This window comes from Spea bombifrons, chromosome 2 (genome assembly GCF_027358695.1).
Source record: "Spea bombifrons isolate aSpeBom1 chromosome 2, aSpeBom1.2.pri, whole genome shotgun sequence".
Lineage (NCBI taxonomy): Eukaryota > Metazoa > Chordata > Amphibia > Anura > Pelobatidae > Spea > Spea bombifrons.
This window is the reverse complement of record NC_071088.1, coordinates 37,391,911-37,414,293: the sequence shown is the minus strand read 5'-3', so window position 1 is coordinate 37,414,293 and position 22,383 is coordinate 37,391,911. Positions and strand designations below refer to the sequence as shown.

General features: G+C 37.7%; 1 protein-coding gene across 1 annotated transcript in view; it reads left to right on the top strand.

Annotated features, from left to right (window-relative positions):
- SYT6 (synaptotagmin 6) overlaps nucleotides 1-22,383 on the top strand; it is a 124,216-nt gene that overhangs the window by 75,605 nt on the left and 26,228 nt on the right. Inside the window, exons 2-3 of the mRNA XM_053457545.1 lie at nucleotides 6,834-7,185; nucleotides 12,012-12,570. Of these exons, the coding sequence (XP_053313520.1) occupies nucleotides 6,834-7,185; nucleotides 12,012-12,570 (911 nt within the window). The remainder of the gene's footprint in view (nucleotides 1-6,833; nucleotides 7,186-12,011; nucleotides 12,571-22,383) is intronic.

Genomic DNA, 22,383 nt, shown 5'->3' with positions numbered 1-22,383 from the left:
AATGTCACCAGATCTGTCTTCTTATTCATTCTGCTGAAAGTTTGTTCACATGATTAAAGAATGTTATCTGGAAAAAAAAGTTTAGGTATTCAAAAGTACTAGAAAATATGTTTCTAATGGTGCATATCGTCACAAAAAAATCTGCAGAAGTGGAACAGCATCCTTAAATTCCCAGCAATTGCAACGTTGTACATATAAGCAAATGTTAAAAGCCAACAGCCGAAATACCTGCATAGGATCTATAAATCCATGGCATGTAATGATCAGCCAGCACTCAGGCTGCCCTTTCCCTAATTGCAATTATACTGCCTTATTAGCATGGGGTCCCATCCTTTCTGCGGCTGGTATTTGAATAATGAAGACAATGAGACATTAATCTATATTATCGGATTGCAACTTATTTCTGTATACAATGTATATCTTGATTCATTATCTCTTTCAAAGGGAACATTACATTGCTGCGCAGAGAACTGATGTATTCAAAGCGTGTTCGTTTCCAATGTGACCCCTTGGTAATAACCACAGAGCGGAAAAATAATTAAGGGGAAACTGGTACATATAATTAAATATAGTGTCCATATGGTACATTTGCATATGGATTATGCCAGCCAAGGTTTCAAAAAACTCTATTATCGCAGGTTATATAATAAACCATTTATCCTTCGTCTATAATAATTTTGTTGCTGAAGTATCATACAAACAGAGGTTGTAGTAATCACAGTAATCATACCAAGGAACCTTGAGGGCTTGACCTTGAGTCTCAATAAATCTCAAGGTCTCAGGGGAACCGACACGTTATCAGAATCACGCATCTTTTCTATGTCGGCCCAATAAATGGTCTACCCTTTGTCTAAAGACGCCACGGTTTGATTCTATTATATTCTTCTCTGTTTGAATGAAATCCGGTAAGCCAAATTGTCACTGTTCTCGCTGTTGCAATGCAGCTGAAACCCTCCTTGTTGTGTTTTAACTTTCTGACAATATTTTGTTTCATCATTAAAACGATTCGGTCGCTACCATTAGAAAGTCTCTTCCACAGAATATTTCTGTTTCTTATATACCCCTCTACAATATTATTTTAGAATAACCTTGACTCAAGGGCGGAACAAAAAGCTGGGTTATCACGGTTTCTAAAATGTTACTTGTGGCACCTAACGTTTGTGTTCTCTTGTATTGCTGTGTATGGGAGCATCCCATGGACAAATGGTAGCTGGCAATCCTTTGAGTTATACCTCCAAGTGACTTCCATTGATCTATAGTGAGGACTTACACTGGTAAAAGACTATGGTATGTGGGACTATGGCAAAATTGGTGCTTTTTAATCCACTGCAGGAAACATGAAACGTTTTCTGTGTTTTTTATGGGATCATAAATCCATATATGTCATATATCCTAAAAAGCAGCAGATACATACAAGACACTGCAAGTGAGAAAAAGTCCATCCACGTAGCACTGGTTAAAAAGTATGAATCCTTTTAGTAGCAGAATAGCATCTTGTTTTTGAGAATTTATGGGAACCGCCACTTAGGAACAGTAACCTGTTTAGAGAATGACTAGCACAGACGTAACAAAATTGAGCTCACCGCGCATAGGAAAATAGGAAGAGGTCACAGTGGATAAAATGTATTCCAAATTAAATGCTAAGTGAGCCAGGTTAGGATGGGATTAATAAAGTGATCTGTAGCCGCCTCTCGAAGGCACTGAGCTAGCCTTTTCTTTTGATTGCATTTCTGCTTAACCTAGCTAGATTTCTGGTTTAATAATACAGATGTTTTCCGCTATTTCCAGGGATTATGTGATTGGTGGGCAAGATATAGCATGTGACCGAAAAATACAGGCAGATTTTGCTTCCTTTGCTCTCCCTGTGCAGTCCTGCACCGATAACATCAGAATTTCATAAGATTCCAGAAATTGCATTTTTATAATAGGTTATTACTTTTTCTCATTCTTCGTGTTCGACTAATACTAAAAGCGTTAGTGAGATGTTTGTCTTTGTGAAGGCAAAGAAATATACCCTCGTTGTTCAGGCATACCAAATTGCTAGAATGTTACACTCCAATTATAAATTAATTAATCTAGATTTTATTCCTTCTTCCTTCTTATTCCATGCATTTTGGGAGATGCCAGAATTCTTTAATTCTTTTATTGTAAGCATTCTTTAAAAAAGCACCCAAAAAACATTCTGCCACTCTGTCTCCCCCCCCGAGATATGCTACCACTGTCCTCCTCCCCCCGAGATATGCTGCCACTATCCTCCTCCTCCTCCCCCCCCGAGATATGCTGCCACCCTGCCCCCCCCGACTTACCAGAGCAGACTCCCGGGTGTCTTGCGGGGCCGACGGGGGACATCTACGCAATACGCGTATACGACTTCTGGTGCCGGCACTCAGCGGATGTACCGGCACCGGAAGTTGTATGCGCCTATTGCGTAGATGTGCCCCGCCGGCTCCGCAAGACACCCGGGAGTCTGCTCTGGTAAGTCTTGGGGGCAGAGGTAAAACGCATCGTGCGGACGGTCACCGGCTGCGGCGATGCGGGTAAACAACCTCCGCTGCCGGGACATCTGCACGATGTGCTTTAACAATCTCCCTTGCCGGGACTCCCCCCTTGGGAATTCCCGGCAAGGGAGATTGTTAAAGCACATCGTGCATACGTGCCGGCAGCGGAGGCTGTTTACCCGCATCGCCGCAGCTGGTGACCGTCCGCACGATGCGCTTAGACAACCTCCCGTGGGAAGTGCTGGTAGGGGAGGCTGTCTGAGTGTATCGGGGAGTAGGATGCAGGTCCCCTGCACCGCTGCATGTCTCGGGCGTCGGGCGCTAGACCCCGAATATAGGCCGCAGCACTTATATATCTGCAGCGCTTTCCTCATAAAAAACAACGGTGACAAAATATAAATAGTGATGACATTTGCACAGTGTAATCTAATAAAAAAAAAAGTTTTTTTGACAACCGGATAATTTCTTGATATTTTATGGTTTTCCAAAATTGAGGTGTTAATAACATAAAAAGACAAAAACGGAATCTATATAGTTTAACACTGTAAATAAACATTTCAGTCAGTAGATAATCACATACATAAAATTTAATAAAAAAAATACAATTCTTCCATATCCATTTGAAATGTTCAGAGTGCAATTGCAACATACAATCTACAGGAAAGTGTCCATGAAATATCCACAATAAATTACAATGGAGAGAACGTCAGTTCACTATAAAAGAGGTCCATGAAACGAAAATGTATCCGAAATAAACCGATTTCAATAGAGTTGCACCCTCCACATGCTGTGTCCAGGGCTTTTACCAGGCACCTGGTTTCCTTTTATTTGAGCTTGCTGATCATTATACATTCCTGGATTACAGATTTACGATACAGATTCCCATCTCTGTGAGCGCAATACTAAAAGAGGGTATGGGGCACTGCTTTATTTGCAGTGTTATACTATATATATATTCTGTTTTGTCTTTTTATGTTATGAACACCGCAATTTTGGAAGACCATTACATACCAAGGCATTATCAGATTATTACAAATATTGATGGGATTTTTAATTGTTAAAGGACAAATAAGCATGTGTCAAAAATATAGAACAGTATTGTTTGTGGTTTGTTGTGGGCAGAAAAATTGCCCGTGCATGTTTTAAATCCCACACTGTATTAGCCTCTATCATCCTCTCATTACATCTACATCTAAGAACCTCCAGTTTTAGATTATGACATCTTGTTCTCCTCTGAAATAAACTTCTTTACTATGTTTAAGTATTTAAATGTTTCTTTCACATCTGCCCTCCCTCTTCTTTCTGCCAAGCTATACATATTGATGATTGATAATATCAGTTAGTGGATAACCATCCTAATTCATACCCAAGTCAAGTGTCCAAATCGGAATCCCTGTATTGAGGATGTGGCTAGAAGCAGGTCATATCACAGGAAGGAAGTGCTGGGACCCTGGAGGGGGCATGGTCAGGGGTAGAATCATTTGCTCAACAATCTGACAATCAGAGAATCTCCCCAACCAACCCATGATCCCCACTGTCATGTAGCTACGTGGGACAGTGCCTGCAGATCAGGATTGTCCCCTGGAAATCGGGAGACTTGCCACTTTCATCCAAGACCAAGTTATTCAGAAAATGTGGCCAAAAAGGGGAAAGATACCAAATTTTGATTCCGCACCAAAGCAATTTGGCCAATCTAGTCGGCCCATTTTTTTTTAACCTTATCTCATCCCTGACCTTAAAGATTTTCACAGCAGCGGTATTATCCTGTCTTGTAGGATTTTGATGGGTCCTCCTTTTCAAAACAGATTCTCCATTGCATACAATTGTCACAACAATTGGCAACACAAGCACCCAGAGGTAGCTTTCACAATAATGTGGGGATGGTTGTACTAACATAATATTTAAAAGACAAGCTTTCAAGAGTTATCCTCTCTTCATCAGTTCTGAAGGAATAATTAAGTATTGCTTCTGACCTGATAAGGGGAGGATAACTCTCGAAAGCCTTTCTTTTAAATATTATGTTAGTCCAATAAAAAAGGTATCACCGCATACTCTGCAATACTCTAATTTTTTGACATTGTGTCTACTGGACTAGTACGGCTTAACCCATTTACATTATATATATATATATTTTTTTATTATTATTATTATTATTTATTTTTTTCCCCTCCATTTGGTCTCCTACATTCATATTGGTATGAAAAAAAATGCAGAAATGAATTGGTCAGTTTAACAATTGTTTTGTATGCATTGCCAGCTGTACTATAAAAATATGATTATTTGATAGGACAGGTTTGTGTAGTGTGTATAGAAACTGCCTTCCCGTCAATGACCTAATTCATAAAAACGAACAGAAACAGATGTGTTACACCAGCCAAACCACCGGGATTAGCAGGAATATACTAGAAACAAAGTCACGTCTGTTTAAATATGAGTTACACATTGGTATTTTTTAGCACTGTCATCTGACGAGAAGAATTACATTTTTTAAAGCAATAATATTTTTAGAACAAGAAGACAGAAACTAATGACTTGTTTGGTTCCCCCACCATGTTAAAGGCGGGTCATCGATATGAATGAAAATCTAATTGCCCAATCATTTATATTATTAAATATGTTTATGAATGAAGGTATGTAGGAGTTTTGCTTCACCACAGGTATACATGAGCTTTTGCTAGACTCTTTATAAGAAATCAGATGGCAATTTTTGACTTTATCAAAAAGGAAGCTTCTTTCAGGACGGTGCGTCTTTAAAAAGAGTTACATGGACAGTCAGAGAAAATGATAGGAAAATGGAAACAAAGTAAAGAAGACAATGAATCCACGAACAAAGCAAATGTTTAATCCAGCCATTTCCTACATCCCGAGATTGTATAGTTTTATATGCAATTTCACAGTCTTTATAGGTTAATAGGCTCAATGAACTGTTTCACTCATCAAACCCCATATAGTGGCAATCACATTTCCAAAAATCGTATTAACATAATAATAGAACGGATCAAAAAGACAAGAAACCAAAGCCATATCCCTTTTGCGTTTCAGAGAATGGGTATATTAAGATTATTGTTCGCTATGAGTGGAGGAGTCTCATATGAGCAGTGTATAAAGCTATAAAGAAATTAGATTGTTAAGTGGGAACTTAACGACGTATTCTTTTTATTTCACATGCTAATGATGCCGTTTTTAGACCGAAAGGTTCTGTGAATTTCTGTGTTTCCTTAAAAGACCTGAAACCATTAACCCTGGATGTGTTTTAAATTACACCTAGTTAGGAGAATATAGCCGAAGAATACCTCCAGAGTATATGGATTTCAACACTCACACAGTGAATTGCGCAGAATTTATAGTCATACAATTATCTGGTTAAAGATCCAATGAATTAAGTTTCAAGAACGTTTAGCTCTCAAGTAGAAACATGAAAAGAGATAATCAGGGAACTGTTGTTGGCCAACTAGAAAGTCTCATGTATAAACAACTACAGATTTATCCGTAGGGGTGGTGTGAAAACCTAAACTATATATGATATATGGAAACATGGTAAGAAGAGTTGATATGATGTCTTGGTACTAAAATATGTCTGTGCTCTTCACCGGTGTATTTGGTAACAGTATTATTATTTTTTTACTCAAGTGGAATATATGGAGCATTTATTTGCAGCGTAATGTGAAATATAGAAAAAGTCATTCCAGGCAGAGGGAATAGGATTACCAGTAAAATAGGATTATGTTGCATATGTCCAAATCTTAGCCATTTAATAGATCAATACAAGTTTATGTAAGCAGGCCCTTTCTCTTTTTCCTTAAAATGGCCATCCATGATGCTGTATATCATCCTTTGTGACATTAGTCAAGCAGGCTACCAGAGTGGTTCCTGTACCACGCTGTCAGTCAATGTTAACCAATATAAATAATAGTATTTGCCCACAATCCACCACTTTCATGATGATGTGTAAACTCATATTTGGTTGCCAAAAATATTCACAAAAATATCCCCAAAACGCATAGAAAACACAGACTGAAATGATGTTGTTGTTCTAGCTTTTGAAGATAAGAGGCTTATGTCCCAAAGGATGTGGTCCTCATATCATAGTCATGATGAGTGATCTGCTTTGCTTTTTTTCCACTTTATATATGGTTTGGGCATGTAGAAAGACATACAATAAAAGAGCTTAGTTTGATTTTGTCATCTTTTATTTTATTCAATCTTTTCTCACAGCCATTCTTTTCTCTCCCCTACCCTTCTGTCTCTCTCTCTGCTTTTCTTGGTGTTGTCGCTCATTGTTACCCCTACCTCTTTTTTCTGTCAATGTCATTTCCTGCTTTTTTACCCCTGTAGACCTGTCCGTCAGCCTCCTTGCAGTGATAGTTATTGTGTGTGGCCTGGCCCTGGTGGCAGTATTTCTCTTTCTCTTTTGGAAGCTGTGGTGGGTGCCCTGGAGGAACAAGACAGTGACTTCTAACCCAACCGCACCGCAGAACGTATCTACTCTTACCAGCGTCAACAACGACAAAGAAGTCATGGCAGACAAACTGAAGGATGCGAGCAACTTGGGCTTCTTGGAGGCAGCTGTTAAGATCAGTCACACTTCTCCTGATATCCCGGCTGAGGTCCAGATGTCAATGAAAGAACATGTTATGCGTCGTACAAGGATGCAGAGGCAAACAACTGAGCCTGCCTCTTCGACCAGGTTAGCCTTTTGCATTTATGTATTTGTAATAATGCATGCCACATCTGTGTCATAGAAATCTGTCTGGGCTACAGTGTCCAACAGAAGTGCACATTTAACTGTGATGTACCAAGTCCAGGCAGATGGACAGAGTCAGCTTGGCTCAACTGTGAGTCTGGCTTGTAAACCTCACTGTAGAGTGTCTTAAGCACATGCAAGTGCTATTGCAGGTGACATTTTTACATTAACATAAAATAATTTAAAAAAAGGCCAGTGTACCTTTAGCTTAGTAGAGAATGGTCAACATTAGTACCTAGTAGCACGCCTTAGACTAAAGCTTCACTCAGGTGATTGTCACAAAAAAATGTGCCATTTCTGATGGGAAAAAAAAATAATATATATATATATATATATATATATATATATCATATTACAGTATATTAGTAAAGTATATTATCCATAAAAACAACCCGTAGCTCTTCCTGCCATGTTCCCTTATAGCCTGTCATGTCTCTGAACAACAATTTGTTTGCTAAATGAAATAACCTGTAGATCTGCAACGTATTAAAAATATACACAGTATTACATTTAGATACGCTGCGTGATATGTTGGATTCTCGAGAGCCATTTTGTTGTAAGTTGTCTGTTCAGGGGGTCAGCAATGGACCCTTAAGAGGATTCACATCTCTGTAGTATGTATTTTCAGTAAATTTGACCTGTCAACATGAGGATAGTCACATTAATTTAGTTGTGTTGCAGGGAGAAGGTCATAATATTACACGTGGGGAAAGCTGTCAGATAAGATTAGGGGCCGTCAGGTTGTTGCTCAGGTGATGTCATGCAGTGTGGTAATAACATATGCAAGTGAAAGTGACAGTCAATGTTTGATGGTTTCTAAACACGATTTTCTTAGAGTCTTCGACATAGTAACTCGGTGTCTCCAGCAATCTGCTTTTACAGCCCAACAATGTAGTCATTTATTAGATTTGACTTAAAGACACATATTTTGCAGTTTAACCTTTACATCATGTTCTTTGCAAGCTCTCTTGATAATACAGTGAAAGAATGGAAAGTATTTTGGAACCAGTGCAATTATGTACAGTGTATATATACCTTCCATTCCAAGGGCATCCACTACCTTACACTAAAAGTGCTTTTAGAGGCATAAGTTGCTTTTTAGCAATGCTGGCTGTACTAAAGTTGCAATATAAATACTGTCATAACAAAATGACTTAGATTGGGATGTAGTAAGTACCGTAATTGAAATCAATGTACAGTTTAGTTGACATCCTGCGTTCTAGCCCACAATTAATAGCTCTGTGCATTGGCTAATCTCACCGCAACTGCACAGTTCAGCCTTTTCGTGAATTAAGAGCATTAAAACAAATACATTTTTTAAGGAATTTTAATAAAACAAATCTTACTTTCATTACCTGTTTAATGCGAGTAGAATAGCTTTACCATCATAAATCTGACACTCCCTTCCTGTAAGGTAATACATTTAGTATCAGTCTTGTTCATAACTAAACCAACTCTTTCGCAAACGAAAATCTAGTTTTCAAAATGTATTTAAATGTATCAAAGCATTAAAAACTAATTTTTAAACCAAAATTCCTCTTCACTAGAAATCAAACAACCACAGCCTTACTGGGCCTCAACAGTTAGGTGTGATGCTAAAAGTGTTCATAAAATGTCCAACATATCTGAAAGTAGCTGTAGCTTCCCTTACACTAAAAAAAAAAAATTCGCAAAAAAAATATTGTGCTATTATCGACGAAAAAGAAAAATTATCCATAAAAACTACCCATACCTCTTTCAGACATGTTTCTTCCTAGACTACATTTTTGGTTGTCATGTCTAAGGACATATAAAAAGGACATTAAAATAAATACTTATATCAAAATAATTAGTATTTATATAAGTGTTAGAATTTTGGATTCATGTAATGTAAATAAATTAACCAGTAGCTCCACATCATATTAAAAAAATATTCGTTTTTTTTTATTGTGCTTACAGAATATTTTTGCAATAACTTTTACATATTCTATGTAGTATGTTGGTTTACTATAAAGAATTTGTAGATGACAGCTCCTTCTTCATCAGATGGGCTCTTTAGCTGTATTTTTTCCTTTCAGGAATAAAAATATTTGGTGTCTTCCAATTAGTAGTTGCATGTACACATGGGAGCTCTAAAGGTTTTAGGAAGCGTAGTTAGCTTACTCGGATCAACCAGTCTACAAAAACTGCCTATATGTTCTTACAGATTTGATGACACCACGGTTTCCTAACCTTTTTTTCCTCTCATGGGAAATCCTTGGTCAAACCCTACAAGAATAAGTGCTTGTTGAGACACTACAGCCATTATATGCATTCATCAGAATCCCGCAATGTTTTTGACTTTTTTTTACAGAGGTAGAGGTACAGTAGAACTGTGTTAAGAATAAATGGAGCACATTTAAATGTTGTTGTCGCCAGAGCTTTCTGATTTAAGACTCACGGATGACCATGATCCATATCCATTGTGGCACCTTCATTCTCTTTATGCCTGCATCTGGGGCCAACTTGCGAAAACTGTCACATTGCTGCCCAGACAAAGCATCAGCTATTTCATTATTTACCCCTGGAATGTGTACTCCCCAAACCCAAACGTTCAGATGCAAGCACTGCCGGCGCTAAACAAATGAATGACTGGCATGTGAGATTGATGTCCTGAACCACGCTAAAATTAACACAACAAAATGTGCTCCATTTACTCCTAACACAGTTCTACTGTACCACTACCACTATTAGGAACAGCTCTAGGAGCGTTACATTTTTGGTCCATCATAAGTCACTCCAACCCTCAGGCCACAAACCTTCAAACCACGAACATCTGAAATACTGTAAGCCCATAGACCACTGCTCCTGATGCATCCACCCAAAGGGACAGTTAATCATGTCCAGTAGCCATAATGAAGCTGCCTTATCTGGATACGTATTAAACCACAGAAGTATCCCTTCCCAACAGAAATGTTCCCTTGACTTGCAGTGCAGGGTTAGACTGGTTGGCCTTTTTTAAAAAAAAGTTTGAGTACGGGTGCGCTTCCTCTTATCCCGTGCATTCATGGCGGCGTTTACATGCTGTATGCCACAAACACTGGCCATGCAGCCCCAACGACTGAGCCTCCTTACGTATGGCTAATAAGAGTTTGTGTACATCCAAAATGTTTACTATACAAGCCGACTCTGGGAAATTCACTTCTGCTAAATTCTCTCTGCTGATACATGTGTAAAAGCAGTACATGCTTTTGTCATATGACAAACTTTTTCAGATGTATTTATGAATGAGGCAAAATATTTCTGGGAAAAGTCTGGGTATACCAAAGTACCAGGAATGGGGTTTGCATTTAGTTACAGAAAGTGTTAATTGGAATCACACCTTTAAAATGTATCCCGCTAAAATGCATCTATACTGAACTGCTGGACCTTTTAATTTCTAGAACTATATTTCACAATGTAATAACAGAATATTAGAAATATCTATTCATTCATCACTATTATTATTTTTGGTCTTTACTTGTGCTATGTATTATAGTGCCATCTGGTGGGTTGCTATGTAGCCACAATTTTCCACAATGCAATTAAAGATAAATTACACTGTACTTACTATAGTTATAATTTTCTAATGTCTGTGTTTCAATGAGAAAAGCTAGGGAAGAAGTTACCTATACAAGTGATTTAAAACTGGGCCTATTACCATAGCAACCCATAGACTATCCCTGCTGACTGGGCCATTCTATTTGTTTCTATGGTGACACCACCCCATTTTGAAACAATGCCACCATAGGATTTCCTTAAAAAATAGATTTTAAACTGTACATGTGTGTTTCGTGGCATATGACATCTACTAATGAACATGAAATGAAAATAACATCCTGTCATACGGTACATATTTAGTAAAGACTTTTATGGAATGGAACTGAGGTACATCCAGGGGTCATGTCCCCTGGTTCCATGATGATGTTTAAGTCTGTAAAATTGAAAACAACAATCTAAAGCTACTAAATTTCAATTTACTGCGCAAGTAGAAAGATCTAAGTAAATTAATTTCAAACAAGGGTGATTGAAGATTAGAATTCATTCAGGAAATCCTCTCCTCATTTTGCTTCAACTTGCACTAACCAGAGAACAGGTTTAAGTAAGGACAATACTGAAGAGCTTGCATTAAATAAAAGCATATGGCCATTTCTTCCTTTTTTTACCCCGAGTTTTTCCAGGACATCAAGGAGAGCATCATTCCTTATTTCCGATACGACGTTAGATGAGATCTGTGGCAGCAAAGATCTAATTTGCTTTCCTTAAAGCAGATTTGTTGCTTTCCAAAATCCAAATTTTTTTTGGTTCTGTACACTGAATAAACATATGTAGTGATGTTTACTGATTAAAATATTGTAGTCTATATATTGAAAAAACACCACTAAGTTGATCAGAATTTTGGTGGAAGGGAGTTGATGCTGACAAATTCTTGCTCCAGATGAGTTTGCAAGTTGAGAGAAATACCTAAACATTTTAGCTGCTTAATTTCCGTCTAAGTCACAATAAATGTGTTGCCCAACAGAAGAAGCGATTGCTGGAAAATCTTTTAAAGAAAAATTCTCTGAACTGCACAGATTAATATAGAAGTCAAGAAAGGCTTTATTTTGATTTGCTCCCTGGGAACAACCCTTCTTGTAGTCATATTGTAAAGAGCATAGGCATTAATATAAATAAAGGTTACTCTTCTTCTTGTTAAGGAATCTATGAAAAAAAATTTAAATACCTAGCCTTAGTACTAATTACATCTACTAATTCATTTATGTTTCTTGTAGACACATTTCCTTCAAAAGACATTTGCCCCGTCAGATGCACGTGTCAAGTGTCGATTTCGGAACAGAGACACTCCAAGTCACCGAGCAACCAACTAGCATCGGAAGGATAAAACCTGAGTTATATAAGCAAAAATCTGTAGACTCTGAAGATACCAAGAAGGATGATGCAAAAACCTGTGGAAAGATCAACTTCACACTGAAGTACGACTATGAGAATGAGAATCTCATAGTCCGGATTCTCAAAGCATTTGACCTTCCTATTAAAGATTTTTGTGGAAGCTCTGATCCATATGTCAAGATTTACCTTCTACCTGACAGGAAAAGAAAATTCCAAACTCGGGTTCACAGAAAGACACTCAATCCAACATTTGATGAGTCATTTCAGTTTCCTGTTCCATACGATGAACTGCCCAGTCGGAAACTGCATCTCAGTGTTTTTGACTTTGATAGGTTTTCCAGGCATGATATGATCGGAGAAGTCATTTTGGAAAACCTGTTTGAGGTGTCAGACCTGTCAAGGGAAACATCTATCTGGAAGGATATCCAATATGCGACTACGGTAAGGAGGAAAAGCATCATGAAGTAGTCTGTAAACTTAGTAGTTAGTTACTTTATTCAATAATGCTTTCTAAACCACTTCCCCTCTTAAACGGGGTCATCTTAAAGGACATAGAAGGTACACCCTACCAATATACAGAATGCATCTCATTCATTGCTATATTAACTTTAAATACATTTAGTCTCCTTAAAGGAGTAAGGACAGGGATTAGAGTGAAGCAGTAATGAAACAAGCAAATGTGGGTGTTCCCAAAAAGATATTCATGAATATTTCAGTGTAACAATGTCAAAACCATCAATGAGTTGTTTTGGAACTATTTGAAGGGAGCATTTTTGCCTTTTCGTTGCATAAATGGAAATGGTAGTGGTCCTATTAGTGGTCCTCTGTTATGGTGTTCCCGCCAGAAAATTAGTCCATGCATAATGAAGGCAGGGATATGGTCAAAGCAACAGGTAAGTTCTGCCTTAGGACTAATTTGAAACTATATGTGGACCTCTTGGAAGGTATGTGAAAGTTATCTTGTGCTATCCTTTGAGACTAGTGTAAGTCTTAATGGCTGCTGAAAAGTGCAAACTAATGTCCACAGAAGGCTGGGCTAAATATTACATTGTCTACATAGATCATGAAGGAATTGATGTTCAGGCAAACAATGTTTCTTACATTGATATGATAAATAGCAGGTGCTCAAGTCTTCAATATTCCATATAGAAAACCATAAGTGATCAATACATTGTCCACTGGGGGTTAAAGTACCATAACATCTCTTTGGAGAGGCATGGATCCCATCCTATGCCCCTCCTCCCTCCTCCAACCCTGGCTTGTGGAATTGTGGGAGTAGTGTTTGAAAAAATGTAAAATATATTGAAAAAATATATATATATGAAACCTCACCTAACCCTTTACCTTACATTGAGTGCAGCTAGTGGAGGTGGCCCATTGGTTAATAGGAAGGGCCTTGGCACCCAATTTTTAAAAATATGTATTTTTATTTATGAGTGTTTTATTCATTGAATATGTTGATGGAAGGGAGAGGTGTATGTGATGCATGTGAAGTGGTCCACGTGGAAATTTAAAGGGACCTTGCACCTATTATATGCATTAAAGTGCATATGATGGCTGGAGTGTCCCTTTAATAAAAGCAATGTTTTTTATTAAACTGATGCATAGTATTTCACGCTTTCATTTTTGCCATACCAGAGACAAGATATATGAACATTAAATAATGTCTACTATTTGCATCCAATTCAAATTAAGCCTAATAATATATCATTTTCTGTTTACATTGCAGACACATACAACAAATCAGACACACAGTGATTAAATGGGCTATTTTTCATGTCTTTCTTGTTTATTGTTCCATGGCAGGAACTTATACCATGTTTATTTATATATATATGAAATTTGTTTGCAGTAATACGTTATGATGTTTGCCAGGTATATTTGGCATTAAAATAGAAAGTTATGTATTTTATTTTGTATAAAAACAGTATTTTTTTGTTTAACTATAAAGGATATATTTTCATACAGCATAGAAAACCAAGACTTAACCAAGACTTAAAGCGTTGTACAAAAAGGTATATTTCAAAATCTTTTAAAGCTAATGCTTTTATGAAATTAAACCATTACATGTTTTGGCTTCATGGACATCCTGGATGTCTGCAGAGAGTAGTATTTTTTCCTTGTCATGCACAGTTTGTTAGTAAATGTAATACGTCTTTGTCATCTTGGTCAGATGCACATTTTATGACTTTTTGTATCATTGTTGCTAGTTTTAGAACTGCTAAGGTGGCCTGGAAATAGGAGGAAGGTCTAAAATATCTTTCATGGTTAGGGACCACTTTAGAAACATGTTGGCCCTCTTTTGGTACTTTGCTGCAATATCAATCCACAAAATCCACACACTAGATATTGGAATATTGTTTTGGGAATTTGCATGATTGAAGTCATGGGGTTCCAGTTCATCTCAAGGGTGTTTGAAAGGGTTGAGGTCTTATTCGCTCTTAAAAGGGTAGTTAAGTTGTTGACAAGCCAATTCTATATATCATACTGCCACAAATTTAAAAGCATCCCTTACGAAAAAATTACTGCAGTTTTTCTGAAGTAATACTGCAGTTTTTTGGACATGAAAAAACTGCAGCACTGCACATTTACTGCAGTTTTACTGCATTTGTACTTCACTGTACTGCAGTTTTACTGCAGTTATTTTTGTACGGAAGTACAAATGCAATAAAGTTACAGTACTTTGAAGTACAACTGTAGGTTTGCAATATAAAAAAAAAAGTGCCGTAAATGTGCAGTAATACTGCAGTAAAAGTGCAGTATTGCAGTTTTTCATGTCCAAAAAACTGCAGTATTACTTCAGAAAAACTGCAGTAATTTTTTGTAAGGGCAGGGTTGAGCCACAGACTCCTAGGTGCAGTATTTTATTTAAACCCTCCCTAGTTACCTGCCTCATACCTAGCGCACAGACTGACACGTAGTCTCCAATACCACACACTAACAACCACAAGGTCACTCTAACACAGTACATTAATACACACACTCAAACACCATACACTCAAACACACACACTGACACTAACACTATAGTTATGTGCTCACACAAGCTTAATAACACCATAAAAACATGCACTAATACACACACCAAATACACACAAACACTTTCTCTCCACATCTCCATCTACAGTGCAGCTCGCTCCCACTATTTTCCTCCTGTCTCTTGTAGAGCCCCTGTCTCCGGTGCAGTTTGCACTCTCTGGGTGAGGTGTTGCGCCACTACCATAGAGTCACGCAATGTGTGTTATTTGACCCTGCTGGGGCAGCAGTTACAGCCCCAGACCGCTATATATATATATCCATACCTGGGAACTTTGTGCTCGACCTACAATTTCCGATTAAAGTACCTTGGGGATGTTATGATTATGTGTATGATCAGTACTTAATGTGTGCATACATTTATGTACTGAAATATGTTGTCCTTCTATAAAATTATGGCATATTTTTTTGCTTGTGTTTTAGCAGTTTATTTTCCTTTTTGTCTGTATGCAAAACTGGTGGTTTTTGTGGGTTTGTAATGCTAAAAAGAAACTTGATGCACACTGATTATCCAAAGAACAGAGGCCACGTTTAGAAGATACAGTGCTCAGCTGCAGATCAATCATTTATTAATATTTATGAGTGTATGAACTTAATAAGACCCCTATTTGCTTTCCATTTACACAAACAAGTCAATACATTTTAAAGTGTGTGTACAGCATGACAGTACTCCACAGAGCTGTGATTGAAGCCAAAAACAAATTAGTGTTCGCTTTATGATAGATTCTTCAAAATTAGGACACTGACAATATTATCTCAAAGGAACATTACTAAAAAAAAAAAAAAACATTAAAAAAAAGTTACATTACACAACTTTTTAATTACAAAAAGATATGGATGTCTGCACTTGTTGATGATGGAAACATGCAGAAAGGGTCTAGCTGAGAGTAATGGTCTTAAAAAAAACACTCATTCCTAATTTGTTAAAGAAAGAATTAGGAATATAGTATATACACTATGTCCAGGAGTATTTAAATTATTGAGTTGGGTGTCTTAGAGTAGGACAACCACATGTTTTGTCATTAAGGGCCACTTTTCACATGTTAGGGCATAGGGTCATAACTCGGATGGAGCAAGAACGGCAGCTACCCCAGGAGCTGCAAGGTGAGGGATGTGCTTGATCCTCTTGATGGCAATGCCTCTGTACCAGCTCATTTGGAACAAAATTTAGCTCATTTCGTGTCGTGATCTCCAATGTCTAAATGAATAATTCAAGATGGGATTACACAGGGAGGGTACAGATATCTGGGATATGTTCACCAAATAGGTTGAGGAATAGCTTTTGAAGCTTTTTGGCCTGGGCCAATCCCAATTCAGACCTTTATTGGAAGGTTAGACTTGCTGAAGTCCCTTAGTATCTCAGTACCATGCTGTGGCTCACAGAATAGTATGAATTATTTGAGTGTAGACAGATAAAATAGAGCACCTTGGTAAAGGGGATAGACATGTACCTAGATAAATTAGTTTAAAAAAAAGGCTTGGTGCACGGTAGCAAAACTACAGCATATCATACAAGTGTAAATAATTAAGAAGATAACCAGGATATAGTAAATATAAAATGTCTAAGGTCTCTTTTAATACTTTTCCTGATATATTTCCCTCTATATTTCGGAGCAATAAGGAGAATGTTTGCCCTGAATATGTTAAAAATTCATTACATTAATGGTAAAGTGTCATCGCTCTACAAACAACTAGATAAACGACTATTGTTTTAAATGAGGTTCAGATTTGAGGCGTAAAATTGAGAATTCAGCAACTGAGCCGTGCATATCAGTAAGGTTTCCATATAGTTTGATAAATGAAAGTACTGGTATATGTTTCTTCTATAAGTTTTCTCAGCATGTAAGAGCCAAATCCCCATAATGAGTAGGGAAGGGGCAGGGCCGGCCCAAGACTTAATGCCGCCTGGGGCGAAGTTTAAACGCCATTATCTACCCTAACCCCCCCCGGGGACTTACCTTTAAACAGTCCTGCGGCAAGTCTCTCTGCTCTGCCACGGTGCCGGCTTGTAATGCTGAGCGCCGGAAATTGACGTCACTTCCGGCGCTCAGCATTACAAGCCGGCACCGTGGCAGAGCACGGAGACTCGCCGCAGAGGAGAGAGAGAGGGGCGCCGAGCGGGTAAGCGAAAACCACTCGGCGCCCCTCTCTCTCCTCCGATTAAAAAAAAAAGCGCTTGGGGAGACAAAGTGCCGCCCCTTAAAAAGTGCCGCCTGGGGAATCATCCCTGATGAGCTGTGTCTCATAGAGATGTTCATACTGTAAGCATTGGTAAGGTAGTCATAATATTTTGGCTAAAATATTTATAAATATGGCCCTCCCACAAGCTTGTTTTACTTTCCTGCGCCTGCCAAGCTGGTGACCCAGACTCAAATCGCTTACTCTCCTTCCTCGGTTGTTTTCTTCCTGTTATGATTTGAAAGCAATGCTTTGTCACAGCTGGAGTGTATCCTGGCCATCATATTTAAACAGAAATTAAGAAGCTTGCATATCTTGCCAATACTTATCTCTGCAGACATAGAATTGGAAATGAGTGTGTTGTAATTAAATGAGGCCAGATTCAGGGCCATTCTTCATGCCACTATATAAGTTAGTCAGGACAGAATGTGGTATAGTTTGGCGTCACGCTTTGCTTGCATTACTTTGTGTCATTTAATAAGTTGGAAGCTATGTGTAAATATGTCATTTTGCTCAAATTATTCACTACTAATATCATATTTAACGGTTACAGTCAACATATTGTTAGAACGTGGCCATTTAGAGGTAAATACCAGGTTATTTTTAAAATGTAACTTACATTTAAGGTGGAGCCACAAATGAGACAGCTCCCCTCCTTCTCTGGCATCTTCTTCTTTTATTTTTTTTCTCTGTCTGCTTTTTCCCCCGGTATCGGCTACATTGACCAGGCCTTCTGGAGTGCTTCTGCATAAGGGAGGAGCCTCTGTGCACCATATGGACAGCCTTTCCTTTGTTCTTTCAATTGGGAGAGAGAGTGTGCATCCTTTAGGGGAAGCGCTCCACGCGGCGGTATCAGCAAAGCTGATACCAGGGACAAAAGGACGAAGAAAGCAGAACAAGAAAAAGTGGAGATGTAGGAATGGAGACAGGGACACGTAAGAAGTCAGTGAAGAAGGTAGGAAGACTTAGCTGGCAAAGACTTTACCACTAAACTCCCCGTTAAATGTGCCCCGATTATTCAGGCTATAATAATGACTCATAAATACACAAAACACCTATCTAAGGCATAAATTTGGGGGATTCCATCACGCTTTATGCCATATTATGCTTAGCCTGCCACTGCATCAAAGTACCCCAAGTTTGGCGAGTCCTACCTAATCTTATATGGCTATATTGCTTACTAAGTAACTGAATCAGTATGACTGCATTGCATTTTAACCCACTGAAACTCTTGCAATTGAAAAGCTTCTCTGGACATCATTAATGAGTTTATACAGAGTCTATGCAGCCAAATGTGTTAACCAAGTGGTTTATTAAGATTAATTGAGTCACCCGTGTTCAAGCAGGGATAACATAGTATGTTGGTAGGAATAGCACCAGTTGTAAGTCACAGCGGTGTAGAATATAAAAGAGTTCCTGACTGTGTGGCACTGACAGTCTGCTCCTTTACCCTAAGAGATTGGGACAAAACCCTGAGACCCAGGGACAAACCCTAAGAGTTCCCAGGTATGCTACTACTGGTGATGATGATATAAAAATAAATGGAAAAAAAGTGCTTTGTGCTGTACCCCAGTGCAGTACGCTAGTGTTTCCTATGGAGTACTATGACCCTCTCCACTCTCCCTTATGCAGGTCTAAAGGTCTGATTTTTTTTTCTTAAAAAACATGTAAGTTCTAAAAGATTTCCCCTATTATGTACCGGAATCTAAACATTTTTATTGACTTATAGCAATGGTTTTCTACCAAACACCATTGACTAAAAAATAGATGCCATAAGTACACTGGCATCTGAGAAACACTTATCTAGAACATATTGGAAATCTATTCATAGTTGCCCATAGTTAATACACAAAACATATCTTAAAGTTCACAGGGCAGGAACATCTGCAATCTACCTGTAATGAGAAGCCAACGTCCTTAATGTTGTACACAATCTCCATGAAAATCTTCTATTTCACTAACACAAAACATTACTTGGTCCCTGTAGGTGGATATCCAAATAAGCATTTGCTGATCTACTATTTTAACCTCAGGAAAACAAGAGAAACACCTAAAAAGCATCTAGCTTATGGGGCATTATGCTATCAGTGCCTGCTTTTCCATTAAAATCTGTTTATTAAATAAAGATCTGTAACTAAACTGAAATTCTAACAAGGTAAAAGATTAACAGTTGAGCAAAGGTGGTCAGGAATTTGTAATTTACAATATAATACCAGCAACCACAAAAATGCACATTATAACAGAAACAGTGCAGCCTACATGATTAATGGTATAGTAGCAACTTAAAATGAAAAGATAAAGAAAAGAGAATCTAGGCTAGTATAGCAAAGTAAAGTAATTAAAATGTAACAAATCTTACTTATATTCCAGTGACTAGTATAAAGTGATCAGTAAATGGGAATTTAATTTCAATAAAATAGGATTAATAGATATACGTGGCAGTTTCGTGTTTTTGCTGTCTCTGCATAATACCAGGTTTGCTGGAATTCGACATTATACATTTTTCTCCTCTACTGTGTCCACACCATATATTCTGACAGTAAGCCAACGGGAGAAAGAGATTTGGGAGTAATTATTTTTGACTTAAAGGTAAGCAGGCAAAACATCAAAAAAAGAGGTCAAACAAGAGATCATAATCTAGAGCCAGAGAGTCAGAGGCTTTGAGGTAATGTCAGGTAATGTAAGTTTTACTTCACTGAAAATGTAGTAGATAAGTAGAACAACCTCCCAGCAGAAGTCATGTCACTTTCTGTGTGGACAGAACTTCTCAAGAACCCTTGCTGAGCCATCGATGAAGTTGAATGGCGATGTGTACACCACATGGGGACAGGCAACATATTCAGCCAAAAACATCTCCTGAAAGATTAGCATGTATGGAGGGGATGTGGGAAAAGAGGCATATATATATATATCTGGGGGTATATGTCACCACTAAGCTCTTATATGCATTAATTTGCTTATAATGGTTGGCGTTTCCCTGTAATCATTATTAATATATAAAATAAAACTAGCACCGTATAATATTATAGGTAACAATAGTATAATAGTTAGCAAGCAAAAGCCTCAATCAAAAGCCAAAGTGACAGATTGGAAGCATAAAAATAATGGAATCCTGCCATCTGCTCGTTAGTAAGCATTAAAACTACCCTTCTTGATAATACACCTCTTCAACTGAAGAATGAGATAAATTATTGCAATAAATTTAGTGTATTACGTATGAAGTGAATAGTCTACACATAACTGTAGAAAGAAGGAAAGCATCTGACAAGCATTTCGTTCCGTAAACCTCCGCTTTAAATCTTAGGTCATGCCTTGTGACATCATCACCAACCAAAGTTTGGAGTGACGTCTCTTTTTGTTATGTAACAAATACAACATCTTCATTTAATTCAGAAATTTAAAAGAATGTACCTTGTTACAATTTAGACAGCTACAAGATATCTATTTATCGCATACTATTATTTACACAAGGTGTAAACTTAACAGAAAATCTATAGTGATCAGGGTGTGTTAATTATTAGATCAGTTAGCAAACTGATAGCAAAAATGAAAAAAAAAATATTGTGCTGAAGACATGTTGGTGTGAAGGTTAATTTTTAATGAAATTAAGGGTAAAAAGAAGGGCATTTTTTCATCCATTGAGTGAAAGTGTCATCTCTGTATCCTCGAACCTGTTGATCCCCGTCTGTCCATGCAGGCGTGTTCAGTCTTGGGTTAAAGCACCATGTAATCTATATGGAAGATACGCGTTGAAATGCTGATTGCATAACATATGGGGTAACAAAAAGCAGTGAGAACAGAGTTCATTACGATTACCCCATAGTACATACAGTAACGCCTAAAATTAATTTACCAGTGGCTGACATTACGACCCTATAAAAGCAGTGTAGTTGAGTCCAGTTGGACATTCTGATTGTCCTACCAATTCTTCCATTGGCTTCAGTTTAGCTTTGCTGCTGTTGAATTGATCTTCCGGTCTGCCAGTTGCTATTAAGCACTGTGTGTATGTGATCTCTATAGAACTATAGAACAAGTGATAAAATTACTATATAAAATCAAAAATTTCCCTCGCCAAATAAAAATTCCCTGAAAGGGGGGTCTAAATAAAAGGAAAACTTATGTAATGCTCAATGTAAGTTGCTCCCTAGACTTATAGGACTAAATATACCTTGAGGACACTGCATACAAGGAAAGGGAGGTCTAAATAAGAATATTTCTAGTATATGAGAATTTTAGAACATTAGTGACATTGGGCAGGGTACTTAGGAGTTTAGGACTTGATTTGGGACCTTGGGACTGCTTCGTCTCCTGACGGTCTCCTTGAAGGTCCTGCTTCAGTCCAACTCTGTGACTATTCCTTTCAGGTCTTCAAAGAATGCTGAGTCAACTGGTGCTCTTCTTTTGTTTGTAGTCCTGGAGCCACAACAAAGAAAGATCAGCTATTGCCACTTCAGACGACTATTTATTAATATTATTTATTTATTGTTTTGCACATTTTATTATTTTTATTTAGCAGAAAGGCAGAAAATAAACTCCTAAAGTTTCAGATAGCATCCCAAAACACCTATGCTATTTCTTCTTTGCATCTTCTCTTGATGTTCTAGACCTTACTAAGTTACTTTCTTCAAGTTACTTTCTTCTAATACTGTAAAAGGATCTTCAGAAAGGTCAGAAAAAAGGCATTATAGTTCTCCGGCACAAGACGTCTGCAGCTTGGGATTTGTGAATAATAGAATATTGCAAGTGTCTTTGTTTACTAAAGCAGAGAATATGCACCAAGAGAAACTACTCTGGAAGACAAGGTGTCTGGAAAAGATTCGTACGATTTTATTTGTGGTGATGTTCCAAGAGTTTTAGAGTGACATTATAGTTAATGTCAAAGAGCTGTGAATGAGTCTCAGTCACATCCATTAGGTAGAAATGTACTTTCTGTTCTCCCTTTTACAAATCTTTACTTTACAAAACATTAATGTCAAGCACTTCCATAGTCTACTTTGAGAAGCATGTGAGCTCATACAGATCTGTCATAGTATATGTCATC